Source organism: Vidua macroura, chromosome 4 (genome assembly GCF_024509145.1).
Source record: "Vidua macroura isolate BioBank_ID:100142 chromosome 4, ASM2450914v1, whole genome shotgun sequence".
Lineage (NCBI taxonomy): Eukaryota > Metazoa > Chordata > Aves > Passeriformes > Viduidae > Vidua > Vidua macroura.
In genome coordinates this window covers 47,336,546-47,357,273 of record NC_071574.1, presented here as the reverse complement: position 1 = coordinate 47,357,273, position 20,728 = coordinate 47,336,546, and the positions used below count along the sequence as shown (strand labels likewise).

General features: G+C 39.1%; 1 protein-coding gene across 1 annotated transcript in view; it reads right to left on the bottom strand.

Annotated features, from left to right (window-relative positions):
- Positions 1 to 20,728, bottom strand: part of SCFD2 (sec1 family domain containing 2) — a 188,027-nt gene that overhangs the window by 95,207 nt on the left and 72,092 nt on the right. Inside the window, exon 5 of the mRNA XM_053975535.1 lies at positions 14,483 to 14,732. Within this exon, the coding sequence (XP_053831510.1) occupies positions 14,483 to 14,732 (250 nt within the window). The remainder of the gene's footprint in view (positions 1 to 14,482; positions 14,733 to 20,728) is intronic.

Below are 20,728 nucleotides of genomic sequence, written 5' to 3'. Positions count from 1 at the left end.
AAAGCAGGGTTTTCCTATGCATTAGCCTTACTGGTACAAAAGCTGGTACCAAAACAGAACCCACCAAAGCACGAGTGTAGAATCAGTCTACCCAAAAGAAAGCTGGGAATTGGTGATCTGGCAGATTTTCCTCAGAACAACTGAAATGCAGCACATATCTTTTAAACCCAACAAAGCAGTAGAAATAGAATGAAAATCTAGGCTAACTACACACATGGAGAATTCGCTCATGGGAAATTCTTGGTCCAATTTCGCATTGCTATTTTTTTCAGAACCTTCTTGCAATGGCTCTCAAGCCATTTTATATAGTGGATACTGGGATCAAATTCACCTTAAGGCAAACAGTTGTCCTCCAGTTTAACCCTTATGAAGTCCTTACAACATAAATGGGGCATACAGACTGTGAGACCAATTTGTTGTTAGAAGTCAATACAGGACATAGGAGTTTAGAAGGTGCAAGCAACTTTCTCCTCAGAAGTCTGCCCCTGAAAGTAAAGGCAAATTAATAACTGAGAGACTTGCATGTTTCACAAAAAGATCAGGCTTACCACTAAAGAAACAGTTAATTCAAATAGACCATTGTCAAAAGAGTCAAAAGACCAGAAACCAAAATCACCACCAGATAAAATCCTGCAACTGCTGTGAAAAAAGCAAATAAATGTATTTTATGTCACTATTTACTATCCATAAAGAAATCCCTACATTAAGAAAGGGAAGTTAAAAGAACAGGGGCGTTGGGGGGAGGGAGGGGGTTTTTTCTCTGAGATTAACTCTGTGTCAACTCCGGGGCCTTGAAAGACTGCCAGCTGTCCGGGCGTACATATTTTACCACTGAAGCATGCTTTTGTTTCAGAGTGGTTGAGACCCCCAAAATGATGTAATCCCCAGCGGAAGACTGACAAGCTTTGAGATATTCCAAAACACAGATGACAGACAAAATAGCAAGTAATCAGTGCAACTATATGGAATATTATCTTGCGAGAATCCAACAACACAAACCTAATGCACCAGATAACAGCGTTGCTTTGAGCAAACCTGGCGTAGAACATCACAAAGATTTCTGCAAAGAAGAAATCATTCAAGAAGGACAATTATCTACATGGGTGGAGGGAAGAAAGACTGAGGGGAACATATGCCTTTCATAATTAGGGGTCTGATTATACTGTAGCCGAAAGGGATTTTTTACATTTTAAATTTGATTACATTTCAGAATGAAGCACACTAATTGGTATTTCTGCAGTCTGTTTGAAAAGAACCTCATCTACTTAGGGAGGGGGAAAAAATAACAAAAACCAGTGACCTTCCTACCATCTATGTTTAATATCTAGCTATTTTGCCTGAAGTATTCATGGTTTCCCTTCAATTGCTGAAGCTATCTCTGGGAATAAATGCTTTATGACTCATTGCAGTTTATCTCCAGAAAACCAGGAAAGAGATACTAGCAAAATATACTAGAATCAAATAGATATTAAATCCAACAATCACAACTGCTACAAGGAAAAACAAATCAAACCAGTCCATCCACCACTATAAATAAGAGACTGGAAGAAATTATTTGCACAGGCAACACCCAAGATGGCACCTTAATCTCAGGGTGATTGAGAGAGTTAATTAAGGAAGGGACATGTGCATTGAAAAATGTAGAATACCCCACTCACTACAAAATCAAAGGCATGATGCACTTCCAGTTCCTGTCTATCTGCCAGAAACACTGTGATGAGGGAGAAAATGGTAAATTGGCATGACAAATAAAAGCAAAAGTAACAAAGAACGTCTCATAAAACTTGTAAATGAGTATATATTACCACATATATATTCTTCTTTCTCAAACATGTGCCAGAGAAATGCATATTTCCTGTCTAAGCCAAAGAACTGAGAAGTAACCATCATAAACATAACTTAGGGACCATGAACTCAAAGTAGAATATCCAGACCTTTGGACAAGGACAGTGTTGGTAAAAGGAGATGCACTTCCAATATAAGATAAACTTCCAATATAAGAATATTTCTGAAGAAAAATGGTTTTACAGAATGTAAAGTCAAGAAAAAGGCAAAAATGAATAATTATGAACAGAAACAAAGCAACACACAAACTTTGCAGCCTGACCTTTGTTGATGAAAATGCAGACTGGGCACTCACTGCTACCATCCTGCTGTGGTCCCTGGCAGGCAAACCATAAACCAGGCAGGGATGCCTGCTCTGTAAGTACAAAACCAGCTTGGTGAAGAATGGTTCCCACAGCTCTTCCTTGGAAATGGAGGGACAGGTACTTCCTAAAGCTGGCTCAAGACACCTAACTAAACAAAATGAGTCATACCCTCAAAAAGCCCTTTCTGTGTGCCGGAAAAAGGCAGACAGACAAACAGACAGACAGACAAGGTTCCTGTTTTAAACCTGTCTTGAAGTAAGGTGACAGGAACAAACCAAATATTCTTCACTTTCATCCCTGGTCAATACAAGTCAATGTTTTGGGGGCCCAATGTAGGATGGAGTTAACATAGAGAGTTTTAGAGAGCTATAAAAAAAATAAGCATATCTTTGTTTAATTTTCTTTTTTTTTTAATTTTTTTTTTCCTTTTTAAAAGTTAATTTCATAGCCAGTTGTGGATGGAACTGTCCTAAGTAGCTTATTCTGGAGAACATGAGTGGGATAGTAAGAACATGGCATTTTCACCTGCAGATAGCAACTGGTCACTGAAGTCTCCTCACAATAAATTCCTGACCTGAAATTAGGAATAACAAAGACTAAGAAGATGTTCACCTACACGAATGCAGCAAAGGTACAAGATGGCCTGCAGGTGGGAGTCTGGGTAAACCAATGGCAAAATTTAGGAGAAGGTAAACAAAAAAGCAAGTGTAACAAGGAGCTAAGGGCTGGATACATGTGGGTGATGGAGAGACAGAGACAGCTGGCTGGAAATGGGGGCAGATGAAAAAACAGATGGACAGGAAAGCATATGAGATGGATGGTGGAGGAAAAGAGTTGAGGCATGAAGCCAGAGAAGAAGCTAAAAGAATATAGGCAGAAAATCACAAATTGAATTAATTCTTGGTAAACCTCAGGACTCTTGCTGTCAAATACCTGCAAAGCCTAGGTGGCATATTTACCTGCTGGTAAACATTTGATCCATTTGGAAGACAAGGAAAACAACATGCTATTGCATTGATCACTTCACTAGTTCAAGCAGCAGACAGCTATGATGTGCAGATAAATTATTTGAACTTGTCAGTAAAATAAGTATCATTCTCTACAGTCAAAATGTTGTTTCAGCTTTTAAGAATTTTGTTTGCTTACTTCAGAAATTATGTGGAATGCACCAAAGGAACAACAGTGAGTTCATGAAGGCAAGTGCCTAAAAGTTAACAAATGCCAGAATTACAGTTCCTCAGCATCAACAACATTAAGATGCAGAAGCAATCAATTAATCCCTATTACTTCTTCTGCCATTTCTTCTTAGTGCACAGGATTTTCAGGAATGTGGGCAGAGTATGGAGAAGATGACAGAAAGGTGCAAAAGAAGAAGAAATTGAGGAATTTGTTTCACTTCCTCTGACTCCCAGGTCTCACCTGGTAGGTAAGGCTATTGGAAGCATGGCTTTTTCCAAATTTTTGTTAGGCTTTTCTCTTTTGCACCCTCCAGTCTAATAAAGATTACATAAGATATCTCCTTTAAAATAACACAAGAGTACTTCTGCCATTTCTATATATTCTCCAATTGCTCAACATTTTAAGAGAAGAAAGAATTCTCCCTGGGATCCTGGCATATCTCTGGGGAACCTTCTGGTACAGACATGCTGATATTCAGTAACAGGCTGAATATTCAGCCTGGGAAAGATGTCATCTAGGAAGCACAGCTTGGTGAACTGGCAGCAGCCAGGGGCTGCTGTGGCTATAAGCAGTCCCCAAATGTTTTATAACTCATTCTATCTCTCTCTCTGCTATTTTTTTAAGGTCTTGGTAGCTACATCAATACACATGGTGTGCAAAGATCTGTAGAACAAGTATACATAGACAGCACCAGAAACAAAAACCTGAAGGAGATTTGAATCAACAAGGAACATTCACACATTATATCCACACATTCCCCACTTTAACACAAACTCAGGCAAGTCAAATTCCTTATTTGTGTTGTTTTTCCCTAGGTAAATTTGTCTAATTGGTTGTGACTGGCTGTTGCCAGCTCTCATCAGGCAACCACTTCCAGAATGTTTATTTCAATGAATAAAGTGGGAAAGTAAGAGAGAATGAGACATCTGGTACTAAACTAACCTTAGTTAACATTTGGCTTTTTAAAATTGTGTACGTCACAAACATCATTCTGTTATTTACACCAAACTCTCCATTAAAAAAGCTTACCCAATCCAATTTTACAAACATTACTTTCCTTGCCTGACAAAATGATATCTGTGAAAGGGGAGGGAGGAAAAAAAATCCTTAGGTTATGATCTCTGAGCTTTCCCGTCTTGACAGACCACAGTCCCAGTGTCTGCAAAAGAGAGCAGAAGGGTCACAGCAAAATGTAACTTGACCTGAACTTTAACCACCAGAGGTGATATTTACTCAACTATAAAATTTAAAACTGAACAAGAACAAATAGGGAGAAAGGACTATAACAGTGCCTCCTCCATGTTGATTTAAAATTCAAGACTGTGAAAGTTCTGCTTCTTAGTTCTTTCTTACTAGACCTTGAGTACACATGAAGAGATTTGTGAGAAAGTACTGATATAATAAGGTAGAGTTCTTGAATTTCTGTAACACAGGGCAATACTTGAACATTATTGAAAATGCAAATGGTAGTAGCACTACAACATTTCTAAAGAAGGTATTTAATTTTTATTTTAATTTTTATGTGGAAGAAAGATCCATTAGGCAAGGTTGACAATGAAAACATTTAATCCTGCTTATCCCCTTAAGTCAGAATTGATCCATAGACAACACCAAAACAGTTTGATCCACCCCTTATACTTCACCTTAGGACTGTTGCAAACACAAGGAGAAATATATGTTTTCACACCAATTTATACAAAAGCAGAACCTAACACTTAAAATATTGTGTATATGTGAAAGTATGTAAGAAAGTCAATTATCTTGACTAAAATGAGCAGTTGAACAGATGTCCAGAGCCAAAATCTACGAGTCTTCAAAATCTTGAGATGAAGAAAGTCAGGGTATGCTGAGTGAACTGCATGGGCAAGTGATGCATGTTTAAGCCATAAATCCCTGAGCTGTTTATTAAATTCTAGAAATTCTTTTAAATGTGATTTTTCTAGTCCTGGTTCTTCTGTTGAGATGGTAAGATGACCAACACAGCAACAGTGTTGCAAGATAAAAGATTGCTTGGTTATTGCCCATTATTCAAAAAGATTTCTTTGGTTTGGTGGTATGGCAGAACTGTGTAACTCCATTTTATGTGTGGGCTCGACTCCTTGAAATACTGGATTTCAACACATTGCATTATCCTTAGAATATGTGGAGATTGTTAACATGACATACATAGGATGACTGTCCAAAATTCAAAGAACAGCATTCACCTCTGAGAAAATCTCATGGTTTCAAAAGAATTACCACCACTACTGAGCTGAATAAAATAACTAGAAATATCTAAAAGTGGCAATTATTCCTCCTTGCCTCTGCAGAGGCAATGCTGTCTGTCCTTGTGCCATCAGATCCAGCACACATCATGCATTTAAAACAGATAGCAAATTGACAAGAATTAGAATAGAATACTTAGAAATTCTTACAAGAAAGCACTCAAATGAACCAAGGGAAAATTTGCAGTCTACAGCACATACCTTAACATTTATGTCTGTATACAAAAGAAAAACAGCCCTAAAACAATCTCACTAGTTTTCTGTCATATGGGTGATGACTAACAAATATTTCTTTTTGTTTTGACAGTTATTTAATACTTCACAATCTTTGGCTTCCCAAGCTGGGTGTGCTCTGCAAAACAGCAAGAATTGACTCATAATTTTACAACATGACGTCAAAACTTGAAGGTTTGACAAGGAAGTGACTTGTATGAAAAGAAGAAAAAAATTATTTAACCATGCCACATACATACAGAAGTACCTTTTAAAAAGTTGTCTAATTCTAAAGATGCTTCAGTTTTCAATTTATGCTTGAAGCAAAAATATATTTGATATTAGAAGCATCTTCTACATGCTATTGAAATTGCATGCTGAAAAAGAATATAAATCATTAATGAAAATTGCAGGGTATCAGTTTCCTGTTGCAGTTGGCTGTCTGCTAAGTTGGCAGCGAGACAGTGGCCTGCAGAGCTGCAGGCATATGTCTCATGTTAAAAAAAGAAAAAAAAAGATTTCATGTTATAAACACATCAATAAAAATTACTATCCAGTTTGGAACCAACTGAGAGCAGGTGTTGAAGACAAAATAAACAGACAACATATGAAAGGTTAAAAAAAAAAATCCCCAATGCTACTCGTCTTCCATAGATTTTAATGTACATCATGAAATACAAACAAAATATACCTGCATGTGTAGAAAGCAACCAGATTTTCTCATGTTTAGGACCATGGATCTTTAACAGTGATATTTAAATTATGCCTGAAATTTTTAAAACCTATAAAAAATATGCCTATGCAAACTTAGATATAAATTAATCCAGAAAACTACCGCAATTTGTCTTTCAAACAATTCACTAGAAACCCTTCCATGTTTCCCAGCTGAAAAATAGGCTAGGAATCCACCCAAGCAAAAGCCTGCAATTGATTTGGCTCAATTGATTTGGCTCACTCATCTTCCACTTGCAATCCACAGGTTTTGAACAGAAATGGGAAAACCCTTTAGAAAGGTCACAGCAGAAAGGTACTGAGGTCTTGGAGAGCTCAAGGATCCTAAGGCGAGCTGATAAAATTTAGGATACTTGCATTGGCTAAAGCAGAGCAGGTCATTGCTTCAGTGCATACACAATTTCTCCTTGTTTCTGCAGAGATCACAAGAATCCCCATAAATCCTTCTGACTGTTGTGTAAATCAGATAAATATCTTGGGACATGTGAAGTGACCTTTTTTTGCTCAATGGCTCTGTTACCATGAAGCAAAGGGTTGAAGTGTTGCAGCAGTGGCAGCATCTCAGGATTAGTTAATTTGCAGGCGCTCCCCAAGCATCCCCCTCAGCTGGCCAGACAGCAGCTTTGCTCGTGTCTCCCCAGTGCTCCTGGCAGGGTGAATGTCAGATCCACCACCATCTGGGACTGCTGGACCACAAGTGCTTTCCCCTGGATCATGTCCAAAACACACTGAGAAACAGAGATACCAGGAGGTCATTTTACACACAGTCAGAGAGGGGTATTTTAGGTGTCTATAAAATCAGCTGGGGCAACAGGAAAAAAAACTTCCTGAACATCCAACTTTCATTTCAGAATTGGGAAGGAAATGATCTGGATTTTCTCTAGCTGCAGTATTAATGCCTGCATAGTTGCCTGATGTTTGCGCAGCCACAGCACACCAGTATTTGCAGCTTCTCTCTCTATCACAGCAGATATGTATAGATAACTCTACACAGATCATACTCTGTGACATTTCTGGCATTTGTCTTCACTACAGAGCTGCAGGACTTGCAGGAAACAGAACAGAGATTACCCAAACAATGCAGCCTACAATCATGCACACAGACAGACTAACCTGATGGAAAGAGGTCTTCCCATTTCAAACCAGAGTGCAAAGCTGTCCCACTAACATTAGGCATGAGTATGACTCTTTACATATTCAAGGAGTAGGACTAGAAGAAGCTAATCAGTATTTCTGAGAGAAGCCTATTTGGACCTTCAAAATATTTAGCTATTTGATGTATTAAGGTATTCTGTCACCCTCTGTAACCCTTGTAAAATTTTATGATGAGCCATTTAGCTTATTGTGCTGGTTTGGACTGAGTTAATTTTCATCATAATATTTGGTGTGAGTCTGGTTTGGATTTGTGTTGAAAATATGGTTGATAAGAGATGGATATTTTAGTTACTGATGAGCAATGCTTACACAGAGTTCAAGGCCTTTTCTGCTCCTACCTCACCCCAGCAGGAGTCTTGGGGTGCACAAGGAGCTGGGAGGGGAACACAGGCAGGACAGCTGACCCCAACTGACCAAAGGGATATTTCAGACCATATGGAGTCATGCTCAGCATATAGAGCTGGGCGAAGAAGAAGGAAGGGAGGGCTGAGACATTTGGAAGGATAGCATTTTAATTCCCAAGTCATTGCTACAGATGATGGACGCTGCTTTTCTGGGGATGGCTGCCCATGGGAAGTGGTGAATGAATTCCTCAGTTCGCTTTGCTTGTGCACACAGCTTTTGCTTTGCCTATTAAACTGTCTTTATGTCAACCCACAAGTTTCCTCCCTTTTACTCTTCTGATTCTCTTCCCCATCCCATGGGGGAGGAGTGAGTGAGCAGGGGTTGCATGGGGCTGACAGGGGTTAAACCACAACACTTAAAAACCTTTGTTTTGGTAGGGAGCAGATGCCTATTTACTAAATCTACTGGCACCAATTTCCACACACCTAGAATCATGGATCGATTTTTAAACCTGAGTCCTCTACCCAGATGTGCAAGAATGCCCCAGAAGGATCCAGCATTGCTTACAAATGGCTCTTGGTTTTTTGTGAAGATAATGCAAATGCAGAGCTCCTGAAGTGTGAATGGGCAAAATGGAAGGTCTTGAGAAGGCTTGCAGACAGCACAGCTCATTAAGACTTCTCTAAACATTCAAAACAAAGAACTTTAAATTTATTGAATTATGTAATCTTTGCAAACTCAGAAAGGACAATATTAATTTTTTTTTCTGTATTTCCCTAAATGATAGCAAGCAACAACTTGGTTGCAGATGTTTTAATTTTATTTTGTATAAATACAGCTAGTTATAGTTCCCAACATAAATACCTACACTACACAGAAACACCAGATCAACCCTTTCTCTAATTTGGCTACTTGTTGCCACAATATGTTTCATTTTTTTCCAAGTCACAACTATTTTTTTCCCATCAGTTCTGCTGCAAAACTCACAGATTACTTGGAAATAAGCTAGTATGCAAAGAAGGGGGTGGGTTAGCCCTCCAATGGACTAGTGTAAACTCTATTAACTTTACAGAAAACACTTATTTTCTGTAAAAGCATGGACATTTTAAAATCACTCAGAATTCACTCTTGGATTTTGTTTTAAACAATGGTTTATTTTTCTGTATGAATAAAAAAATCACTACCAGATACCTGAGCTATATCTCTACTGTGAAGCTGGGAAGCTCCTACACAAAACAAGTGGCACATTTAGTCTAAAGGGGATACAGTATAACTTCAGCCTAGTTCATACCTACCTACCCACCCATAATATAGCCAGGTTTGGGAAATTGTTGCTCCAAACCAGCAGTTAAGATCACAACCAAATAAAAGTGTGTATGTCTGTCCTCTGAGAGAACTGGCTGTCCCTATCTAGGAATGCAAACATTTATTGCAAAACCAGGAGTGACTTTAGGATTAATGATACTTAGGCCACACTGGCATTAGCATGTTAACTTCATTAATATGAAACATCTTCCCCAAAAAATCATGTGCTGAGGACAAGCAGAATCAGTTGCGAAGTGTCTAATCCAATATGGCAATGCCTACACTCCACAGAATCTCAGAATCATAGAATCACAGAGTGATTTGACTTGGAAGAGACCCTCTAGTTCCAACCCCTCTGTCATGGGCAAGGAATCCTCCCTTGGCCCATCATCTTTATTCTGTTCTTTCAAATTTAACCCAAATCTATGAGAAAAGGGGAAGAAATAGCATCCAACCTCTCCTCTCACAACCAAAGATTCAGATCTATCTCCAGACAAATAAAAGATAAAGAGACTTATGAGTTCCAGTCCCTAGACTTTTACACAGGTCAAAAAGGGTACAGTACAGACTTCAGACAGCTTGTATTTCCTTTATGCAAGTCTCTAGACATTAAAGAACTCTGCATTTCCACTTTGGCCTTTACTCAAAGATTTCTCAGTTTGCTTTTCCCCCCTGCATTATATTACACACAGAATTTAGAAAAAGCAAGAGAAAGGTCCAGAAATCCACTTTGTGATTAAAAATTCCAGCAGTTTCTGGCACAAAAGAGGAATTTTATTTCTATTACACCTGTGTTCAAGAGGATGCAACTGATACAGCCCTACCAGGTGAAAGTTACTGCACATGGGCAGCACAGCCAGCTGCCTGTGCTGGGGCTAGGCTGGGGTCCTCAGAGCACACCATGGAAGGCAGATCTGCTCTACAAAGCTCCCACAGAGATGTACAGATGAAAAAGAGAATGACACAGCTGAAAAAATAGACTTTTATTGCTTTGTGGCTCTATTAGCATTACTTTTGCAGACGTTTGCATTTGCACACAGCTCTACACAGCCATTTAGAAAACTAGATGAAGAGATAAGATGATAAAATAAATATGCTATTTTGCAGCGTTTGTTTGGTGTTTTTGTTTTTCAAATGACTGCCAAAAAGCCCCACCCCTAAAGCTCCCAAACCTAGAATTCTGGGAAAACATCATTTTCCATTATGCTCTGGTCTATTCTTTTTCCCCTCCAATTTGTAACATTCTGCTGGAATCAGTGATGAAGAACATATGTTTGAGATAAATTACACCCAGGAGAAATCTTGGAACTGTTACATTCAGTTTTATTACCCAAGGTATTAGAATACTCTAGCACTACACTTATTATTTAACAGTTCCATCAAACAAGACACTGCTTATGTACTTTTATATTATTATGCATGCAAAAATTAGTATTGTATTTCTTAAAATTCAATGCAGGATTAATGCACTTCATTTTCATTTTACTTCACAGTTCCAGGATATTTTTTAGTGCTTCAATGAAACAAGGTGTTAGATAAATGCAGAATGCTATTGTACAAATATTTGGGAAAACATATGTTCAGGCAACAGTAAGGTTGAGTATCCTAACATTCAACAGCCAGGAAATTGGAAGGGCTTGTGCTTCTTACACAATAAAAGCTTGTGTAAGTGCTGCATCTTTAATTTATTCTGCAGAGGGCTGTAACCTAGAGCGCCTTAGGGAAACCTAGTGTGCCCAGTGGGACAGACAGGCCCTGTCTCTGACAATTCCTTTCTTTGCACTGCTGCAAATACTAGTCCAGTTTCACTAGGTAACACCAAATAGCAGAAATATCCCCTGTGCACCTGTGGGCTGCCTCTTTTGGGGGAGATTTGCACTAGCTCTCTGAGGTAGTCACACATAACTGGAGATTTCCTATAGGCATAAACTCACGCAAAAATCAGTAAGTTTTTATTTAACAAGTATAATAGGAATAAAAGATAACTCATATAAACCTGACTAACACTTTGACTGATAATTTGATCTCAAAAGACAAGTCTTCTAAAGCTTTTAAAAGGTTTTGCATTGAATTTCTCAAGTGACTTTAAGGGAACAACAAAGAACACCAAGAAAAACATGTTCTTGTCAAGACTGCACAACTTCCATGCTTTGCAGAAAAGAAGAAAGCAAAAGGCTGAGGCAGCAGTTCAGAGCCACAGCTAAGATATGGGTTTTAATTTAAATTTCAATTTAAATCAACCACAGAGCCTTAGTACAGTGTTGGGCCCAAGCTAAAAACATCAGGCACCAGGTGTATCGGGAAGCAGAGCACAAAGTCCCCTCTGTTCAAAGACATGTAATCACTAATACCTCAAAATGTAATTTAATGACTTTCTGCTTCAAGTTCCAAAATGAGTCACAAAGCTGAGAGTACCAATCCACTTCATCAACTGCAAACTGAGAGCCAGAGAAAGTTACTTGCTGAATATCATAAGAGTCTCACTTACTTTATTAGTACTTTCTCATGTGAAGAATAACCAAAGCTATATTGTTCTAGTTCTCTGTGGTGTTCAGTCCACACAGTGAATGCAGCCATGGCTCATAGAAAATACACTATATAATCATGAAATTGAGGACTGTGTTACAATGCACACAGGAGCCAAATGATGGTTACCTGGGAAAATTATTTACTGGCATTTCTCAACTTTGAAGTGCTTGGATTTGCAGCCTGTGTATTATTACTTCTGCGTGCCTTTTTTTACAGGCAACAGTAAATTTTGCTATCTCTTGCTATAACTCAAGCTGTCCAATCATGGATTGCCAGCAGGGTTTGAAACTCCACCCTGGAGATGAGGAATGAGCCAGCAGGCAGTGTCTCTCAAATCCACCCATCAAATCCACCCAATAACTGGCGCGGTTTTCTCTCCTGACCCATCCCTTTACATTCTTCCTATTATTTACCTTGATGGACAGGTGAAAATAAAAGACTGTGAGCATTTTACCTTGTTCTGATCGTGAATGAATAATTCTAAGCATTATTGAAATTCATTTTAGTCTAATTAAATTTTGTGGCCCCATAAAAACAAAAAAAAAAGGTTGTCTTGTTTCTGACTTAAAGTAAAATGAGGGCAGAACGCTGTAGGTTTGGAACATGATCTGTCCAGACTCGTGGCTGTTGCTAACTTGCAGAGCTGTGTTGACTTTGTGAAAATATGCCAACCTGCATCTGCTAAAAGGAATAGTCAGTTTGTAGTTCATAGATGTTCTGCTGGTAGCAGAATATGTCTTGACACTATATCTATGACTGTACAAAAGGATAAACCGTCACTGCTTTCTATTCCCTGACTTTCAGTCCTGCTACAAAGAGAGTCCTGCTGTGCCTTTGAAGAAAAGCTTGTGGATGGTCCTTCAGTTCTGACTTGCTTTGCCCCTCAAGTAGCAGGCAAGCTACCTAAGGTTCAGAGGGCAGCAGGCTGTAGAACACAGGCCTGGCAAAACAGAGATCAAAGAGGAGTTGGTCTAAGGCTGGCCAAGCTTTAAGTCTTCCCAATTCAAGTGTACTGCAAATACAGCAAATTGCAAATTCAGCAAATTCCACTAGCACTGACAAAGCATATGGTTGGATAAATAAAGGCTTGAAAACTACCTATGGAGTATTCCTAGAAATTACATGTGATACTTTGCTGCCAACACAATGTTTATTTCTGGTTTTGACAATAGATGTTATTTTCCTTTGCCCTCTCCCATGAATAACTCAAAATAAATAAGATGTAAAACCAAAAAATGCTGAAGAACTAAAAAAGTATCGAGGAATAAGTATGCAAAAAGCATGCAATACTGTCACCTGTTTGTGCAGATTGCACAGACATGGTTGTGCTTACAGAAATATAAGGAAGTAAAGACTCTGGCTTTGTGTTATGCAATTAATTTAATCACATAATAATGATGGGATTGGTCCAAAACCACCTGTACTGGGTTTCTCTTCAGCTTCTCTTTGGTACAAGGCTGAAGTTTTAGAGACTTAAAATCTTCACAGACTTACATTAAGCACAATGAAGAGAAACTGACAAAACTGTGATTTACAACTTCTTTGATTATTGGAGAAACAGAAAAATATGAAAACAGAGATTTAGAAATTACTGCATCCTATTCACTAGAAGACACCACTGAAGTTGTGGACACTGTGGCCAGGAGGATTAAAATAACACCACAGTGCAAATATGACTGAGTGACTCCATTCCCACCCGAAGTCTTTTAACTGTTACAGTATTTTACACTCAAAGCAACAGCAGACCAGTGAGACCACACCTGTATTTTGAATTAGAAGTGTCCATAGGGAATAGTACCAGAATAACCAACAGCAGTATTATTCCACTTCCCTTGAGACTCCCCACTTAGGCCAATTCTTGGCAAACGCTTTCAACTGTAAGCTCCTCTCAACATCTTGACTTATGTTCATATGGTCCCCACCTCAAAGATTACCTGGTCAATGACCTACTCAATATTATTAAATACTGAGAAAACTGATAGCAGAAAGTGAGATCCCTTCTGCCATGCTAGGCCACCCCTGAGCCACAGTTCATTCATTTAAAATTAAGTTTTTAACAATTTTTTTTTCTAAAATGTGATACCAGCAACAAGAGGTTAGGGCTTTCCTATTCTATGAGTGCTCATCTAAAAAAAAAGGCTTAGCATGGTATTTTTAAAGGCTAATGTTCATGTTGTTTCAGCAAAAAGCTCAATGTTGGTTTTAGACACATTTCTTCTTTTATGCCAGACAAGCCAGCTCCTCATATTCACAAAGCAACTGTGGTTCACTGAACATGTTTCCAGGATTAATTCTGACTTCCCAGGGTCAACTTTACACCAATCAATGAAAGAAATTGTGGAAAAGATTACCTTACAAAAACACACCAACTTAGCAAACCTTTAACAAAAAGAACAACTTGTAGAGCTTTCATCAGACTCAGCACTCTTCAAGGACAGCCTGTCAGCATTTGGCATACATGAACACAGGAGATGGAACAAATCTACAGGAAATCCTTGTGCTTACTCATGTACTCTCAGCACCACAGACAAGTCAAGCCATTTTTATACACTTCTCCCAGTTCACACGTTCCCAGACATCCAATTTCTCACCACACAAGCACAATCTTACCTGTAATTTTCTTCAACAGAGGAGATGGCTCTGGCTCATCACAAATTGCCTTGACAAGGGCCCTTTTCACCTCTTCTTCAGCTGCGTCGAGCTCTTTTCCACATTTGATTTCTCCAACCACAGAATATATGTATACCAGCAAAACAAGGAAGTCCTCACAGGCATAATCATCTTTTGTCCTTTCATTGTAAGACTTGATCATTGGCAATAACTGGTTCAAAACACTGGGCATTTCTGACTTGCCAATAGTCTGAAAAACAGAAGGAAGCTTGTGTCACATTGCCTCCATAGTGCTTGTAAGTTAGGACCAGACATACTCCCATGGCACATCATTCAATATTCACATTCTCAGTAGTCAGTAGATGGTGATGTGATTTATTTGCTGCTCAGACAGCAAATTTATTAATTGTCTACAGTTTTTTTTCTTAGGGATTAATGACAACAGCATTTTAGCACTTGAAAAGCCTTATGATTAGATCTTCTCCAAGTACCAGTGTGATGAGAGAATGACAGCATCCATCCCTTGCTATGGGTAGAAATGGTACAAAGCACAAGGTCAAACACTTCCTCTAAATTTTAGGCTTCATCCTCAGGTCTGATTTTGTACATGAGCAAGGGGTTCAAAGCCCAGATTCTGTTGACTTGCTGAGATCCACATCATGCAACACCAGGGTTGACATTTAGATCCATTGTGCAGGTCTCTGCCACTCAGAACAGGCCAGTGATTAATTGTACCATTAAACTGCCACCCTCACTGCCCACAAACACCTGTGGATGAAACTTCACATGCTAATTTTCTGCTTTGGCTTAGCTGGGAACTCAGCAGCAGGATCAGGTGAGAGGTGGGAACACTGCAAGGCAAACAGGAGGAACACACTGCTCTTGTATGGGGAGGGAAGTGTGGGAGTAAAGAATAGTCTTCCTCTCCTGTGGTAGCAATTGCTCAGGTCCATCCAGGAGGTCTCCTGCAACACCAGTACCCTGCCCCTTGCCCTGTGATCATCTACAAGATCCCCCTGTGATAACCTGTGGGTCAGTTCATAGTGTGCAGTGAAACATCAAATCTCTTGTAATCCCAGGAGTTAAGCTTGCAGACATTTATTCTTGGTTGTTACTACAGTAACTTCACACAGACTAGTCATGGTAGATAGGCACCACAGCCAACAATAAACCCTTTAAATTGATTCATAATAAGTAAATAAAATACAAATCAAACATACTAGGAAGAGACACAAGTTTATACAACAGCAAAACCATGCAATGGCTTTAGGAACACAGAAACTGAGAGCTTTATCTCCTGGTGTACTCCACACAAGACTTCAGGGGGTGTGGTTGTATTTTTAGTTGTTCTTTGTCAGTCTCAGAAACACTAACAAGCATCTCATAAACTGTCATTTTTATACCTACAGTGATCCATTGCAGATCACAATCATTAAGAAAGCATTAATTACTTAAGCTCCAAGAAACTTTTTTTCCAGGCTGTGCTGTAAGAAACTACACTTCTGTGGACTTTTGTACCCCACCCTGCTCTTGACATACAAGTTTTGCCATGGGCCCATCTTTCCTGGGACTTCAGTGTGGTCAGATGTTACGTTTCCATTTGAATACACACCTTGGAGAAGAATTTTCTAACTATCCACTAAGCCTAACAGTAAGTGCAACTGCAGACTTAAAGCAGTAAATTACAAAGCTGCAGTGGTCAAAAGCATGTGGGAGCCAAGAAGGAACATTGTGAAATCCAGGAGGGGTTGGCACCCTCAGTGTTTGGGCAGGGAGTACTAAATCACATACACAGTAAGTCCAAGCACTGCTCCACCCAGGAAGCAAATCTATGGTGGTTGGCACTGGTCTGGCATGTGCTGGTAGCTGGGCCATCCTCGAAACAAGGCTGTTTGATTCCTGGATTTCAACTGAGCCCTGCCTAAATTCAGTATTACCACTTCTCTTCTGAAAAAGTGACACAAATAAATTTTCATCTGGATGCCAGTACAGATCCTTTCAGATCCTAAGATGGAAAAAGACAAAGCTTCAAGGAACTCAGAGGTATGCATCTATCGTAAGGAAGCCATCTGCAATGAACAAAAGCCTAATCAGCCCTAAAAATCTAAGAAATCAAGATAAACCTACATGTGGAGTCATTCTGGAATAGATGATGCACTTCAGTCTATATTAGCCTGAGTTAATTTTTATGAAGAGGCAAGACCTATGCCAGGTATTACTGAACATCATCTACTATCTACTGGCACATCATCTATTCCCCTCCTCCCCTCCCAATACACAAACTCTACTTCACTCCATCTCTAAGTGCATAGCATGCTGCTACACCAGCCAAGATGAGTTCTTGAAAAAGCTGTATTTTGCATGCACAGATTAGCCACAGGCATGGAGCACTGAGGATGCACATGGCTGTACAGAACAGTAGAGTGAGCAGCTCCTGCCTGAGGATCGTGGCTCCTGCAGCTACACATGTACAGCATCTTTGGCAAACTTTCAAACATACATGATTAAAAAAAAATAATGCCTAAACTTTCAGGGTGATTTACTGTAGGACAGGCTAAAACTCAACAACTTTAAGTAACAATTGCCACCTCTTATCTTCAAAGTAAAAATGAAAGAGAAAAAAAAATTAAAGAGCTGTAATAAACCATTAACTTCAGAATGCACGTAGGGTCTTTCTGGGGTATGAACTTCTCTGGAATGTTTCTCCTCTTATCTCTTGGGAAATGGCATCGCAGAGGACTTCAAATGGAACCTCCAAGTTTTAGAGGCTATTTTGTCCAAACAGGCCAGTTGGACTGGACTGTGCATGAAAAAAAAAAGGGACTCACAACCTCTCTGCAGAGCATGGCTCCACAGGGATCTGGGAAATTTGCCTCAAACAAAATCCACTGTCAGATTGTCATTATCTGGCCACCTCCAGTGATTTAGGGGCTCCCTGCACCACCTAACAATCAATCAATTACCCTGATTGAACAGCCCTAGAACACGAGTTTTAAAAATGTAACTACCCATGACCCAAATTTCCTGCTGGTTATGTTGCCCTCAAGTTAGCCCCATTTGTCTATCATCAAGGGAGCCAATAAAAATAATAAAAACAAGTCAATTCTGAGCTTTCCAAAGACTGTATAAAAACATTAATGCTGCTTAATGCAGAGCCAGCTAAAAGGGCTCAAGTTCGAACACTTTCTGCTCGGTTGCATTGTTAGGACATTTTAATGCTCTAGTCATACATTCTCCAGAATTCAGGGAGAGTTTGTGACAGATTTTTGTTGTTTTTTGTCTCTTTCATCCACCTTCTTTAGTTATTTATTTTTAGAACTTAAGCGGTGTAATAATTTCATGTCCCTAAGGATAAATAAACTGATGTCAATTTGCTGATTTTTGCAAAAGGCCTGAATTTTGGCAGATGGGATAATAATGAAGAAAGTACAAACATATTCGGGGGAGGGGGTTTAAACACTGAACATGGCATTGTGCTTCAAAATATTATTTAAAGTCTTATTTATAGGATCTACAGGAATTAGGAGAAAGTTTAATAACCCAAGAAAAAATGTTTTGCAATTCTGTGAGAGGCATTCTTTTCAGTATTAAAAAACCCTGTAAGAATCTAAAGCCATATGTATCATTAGATTTATTTTTCACAATAGAAAAAAGAGCGAGTTTGGGAGGAAGAGAAGACGATGGTCAGAGTTTACTTGAATTAACACGTGTCCCTGACAGAACTTAGAAGAGAACTGAGCACAGTAACCCCTGTGCTTCCAGCCCAGTGTCCTCAACTCATCATTAAAAATATTAAAGCAAAAATCAACTTCATCTAAGTGGAATTTATTTTCTTTAAAATCCAGGAGGAAGGAGGAGATAAATCTTGAGAGACTACCTCAGTATGTTAATATTCTAGTGGCTTTCTGTTCAGGAAGCAAAACATGTTTAATTCCTTCAGAGGCTTCATGAGTTAAACAGAACTTCTTGGAATGGGAACCACACAGCTTCATACAAGTGAAGAATTTTTTGGGGGGAAACCAAAACTAAAAACAACCCCAAAACCCAGCTGCAGGTAGAACCAGCAGACAACTCAGTGAAAACTCACGAGTCCTTGGGTAATTTACTGCCCCATGCTCCCGGACCGGCCTGTTTAATTAACAGCTCCTTTTACTGATAACTTAGGTGGGAAAAGAGATGTGGAATAAGCAGCTTTCCAATGTTGCCCTATTTGATTTTTCACATTTTACCTGGGTTTGACTGTTTGTGGTTTGTGATTTTGCCACACTGCATATAAACTTTCCCACTGTCCAGACAGGCAAGAACATTCTAACTGCTAAAAGTGACAGTGGCACCAAAGGAGGACCTCATGGGTATGTGAAACTGGCTCAGATCCTTTGATGGGAATAGATCTCTGCAGTAATAGTCATTTTAGTGAAAACAACAGGCGCTGCCAAGCTAAGGAGGAGTCCTTGCTGCCTGCAGTGCTCAGCTGCCCATAAATCAAATGCTGCAGTTCTGCTACTTGCTGTTTTACACTGTTTGGCCATCTGAGATTTGGGGTTGGTTGCACATAATTTCCATATGGGTGGGGAGATGTCTGTACTCCCTGCAAAACAATTACTTCATGTATTTAGTTTTTATTAAATGGCCTACATGTGACTAGTGATTTGACACAACAAATCAGTTAAATATGATCTTACTATTCAAATTGTGATTCCCCATATGATGCTCTAGAAATCATTATAATTATTGACTTAGGCAGGTTTTGATTAAAGTGTACCTCTGCTTTGTCTTCTCCTTACATATTTCTAGGTATGATTCAAGAATAAGCAACCAGAACACAACACAAAAAAAAAAAAAATAGTTCTTCAAAGTACCACACTCTCACCATTAGGAAACACTTCAATCTGTAAATGTCAAAATATAGAGCATACAGTTATTCAGACACGTGATTTTAGATAACCAAAGTCCACTACCCATATATATCCTTTTGCAGGAAGTAAAGTTTTAGTCTCAAGCTTATGTTTCCAGCTGGGGAGGGGCTTACAAAGCCTCTCTTTGAAGGGAGAATGAGCAAACTTTGGCCTCAGGGGAAAGCAGACAAAGCATTGAGTGAACTCACAGCAGACTGAGAGTGGAGGTGTAAGATGCTGGCAGTAAATGGCTGCCTCCAGTTTAAAAAAAAAAAGTGTAAGCCATTCAAGATCAGGAGAGACATCAAGTGCCTTTTGTTGGAGACCAAAACAGCTTTATGACTTGCCCCTGCCAATACCAAGAGACTGCATCTTCCTCTCTTTAATGGCAGCGTCTGTCTATTCACTTGATAAACGATACAGAAACACACCAAGAATACACATATAAAGAAAACAGTGCAGAACTAAACTGCTAGTAAGAGACACAGGAAACAGTAAAAGAATCTAGGACCTGTCTTCTCTGTCATTACTTTTAATGATTCTTCTTGAATGAAATATCCCTACAGAGCCAAATCAAGCTCCTGCCCTCTCTTCTGCATTTATCACCCACTCTGAACATTGCCCAAAGAACTATGTTCTCAGAACTGGAGAGACAATTTTCAGGCTCTCCTTGTAGAGAGACAGCACCTTAAAATTTTACTATAAACAAATGAAACAAAAGGAGTAAGCTTTCCAGAAGCTATTTTTGACCTGGCTCATGCTGTCAAAGATACAAATTCACATTCATTCTATGTCCATGCTCTCCCAATTAGACTTCATTCTCAGCTTCCACTCACCACAACAGCCTCTTCCTTTTGCACCTGCTAGAATGTTTCTGTGACTGTGCATTAAAACAAATAATTCTAACCATAATGGTTCTCTGCTTGGGTTTACTGCTTGGCCATAGAGACACTATAGTTGTCAAGGACAAAGATTGGACTGCCTCCTTATGCAACAGTGCTGGCTTGAAGCTTAGATGAACTAGAGTTTAAGGTTGCCAAGAGATAAAAGAAAATTATAGAAATAACCACCTGCTCATTTGATGACTTCTTCAATACACTGTCAAATGGCCAGATGCTTAATTGGTGTCTATCAGTCACCATGACAGACATCAACATCCCTTTGATATACCTGATGAATATCTATCCAGGATGTTAGGAGTTACTACAGAACACAATGACAAGTCAAAGGCAAGAAGAAATTACTGACAACACAAAACTTTTTAAAAGCACAACATCTGTAAGCTCTTCTGGTCAGAGATAATTTTTTTAACATGTCTTGCATAATTCCAAAAACACAGCATTGACACTTA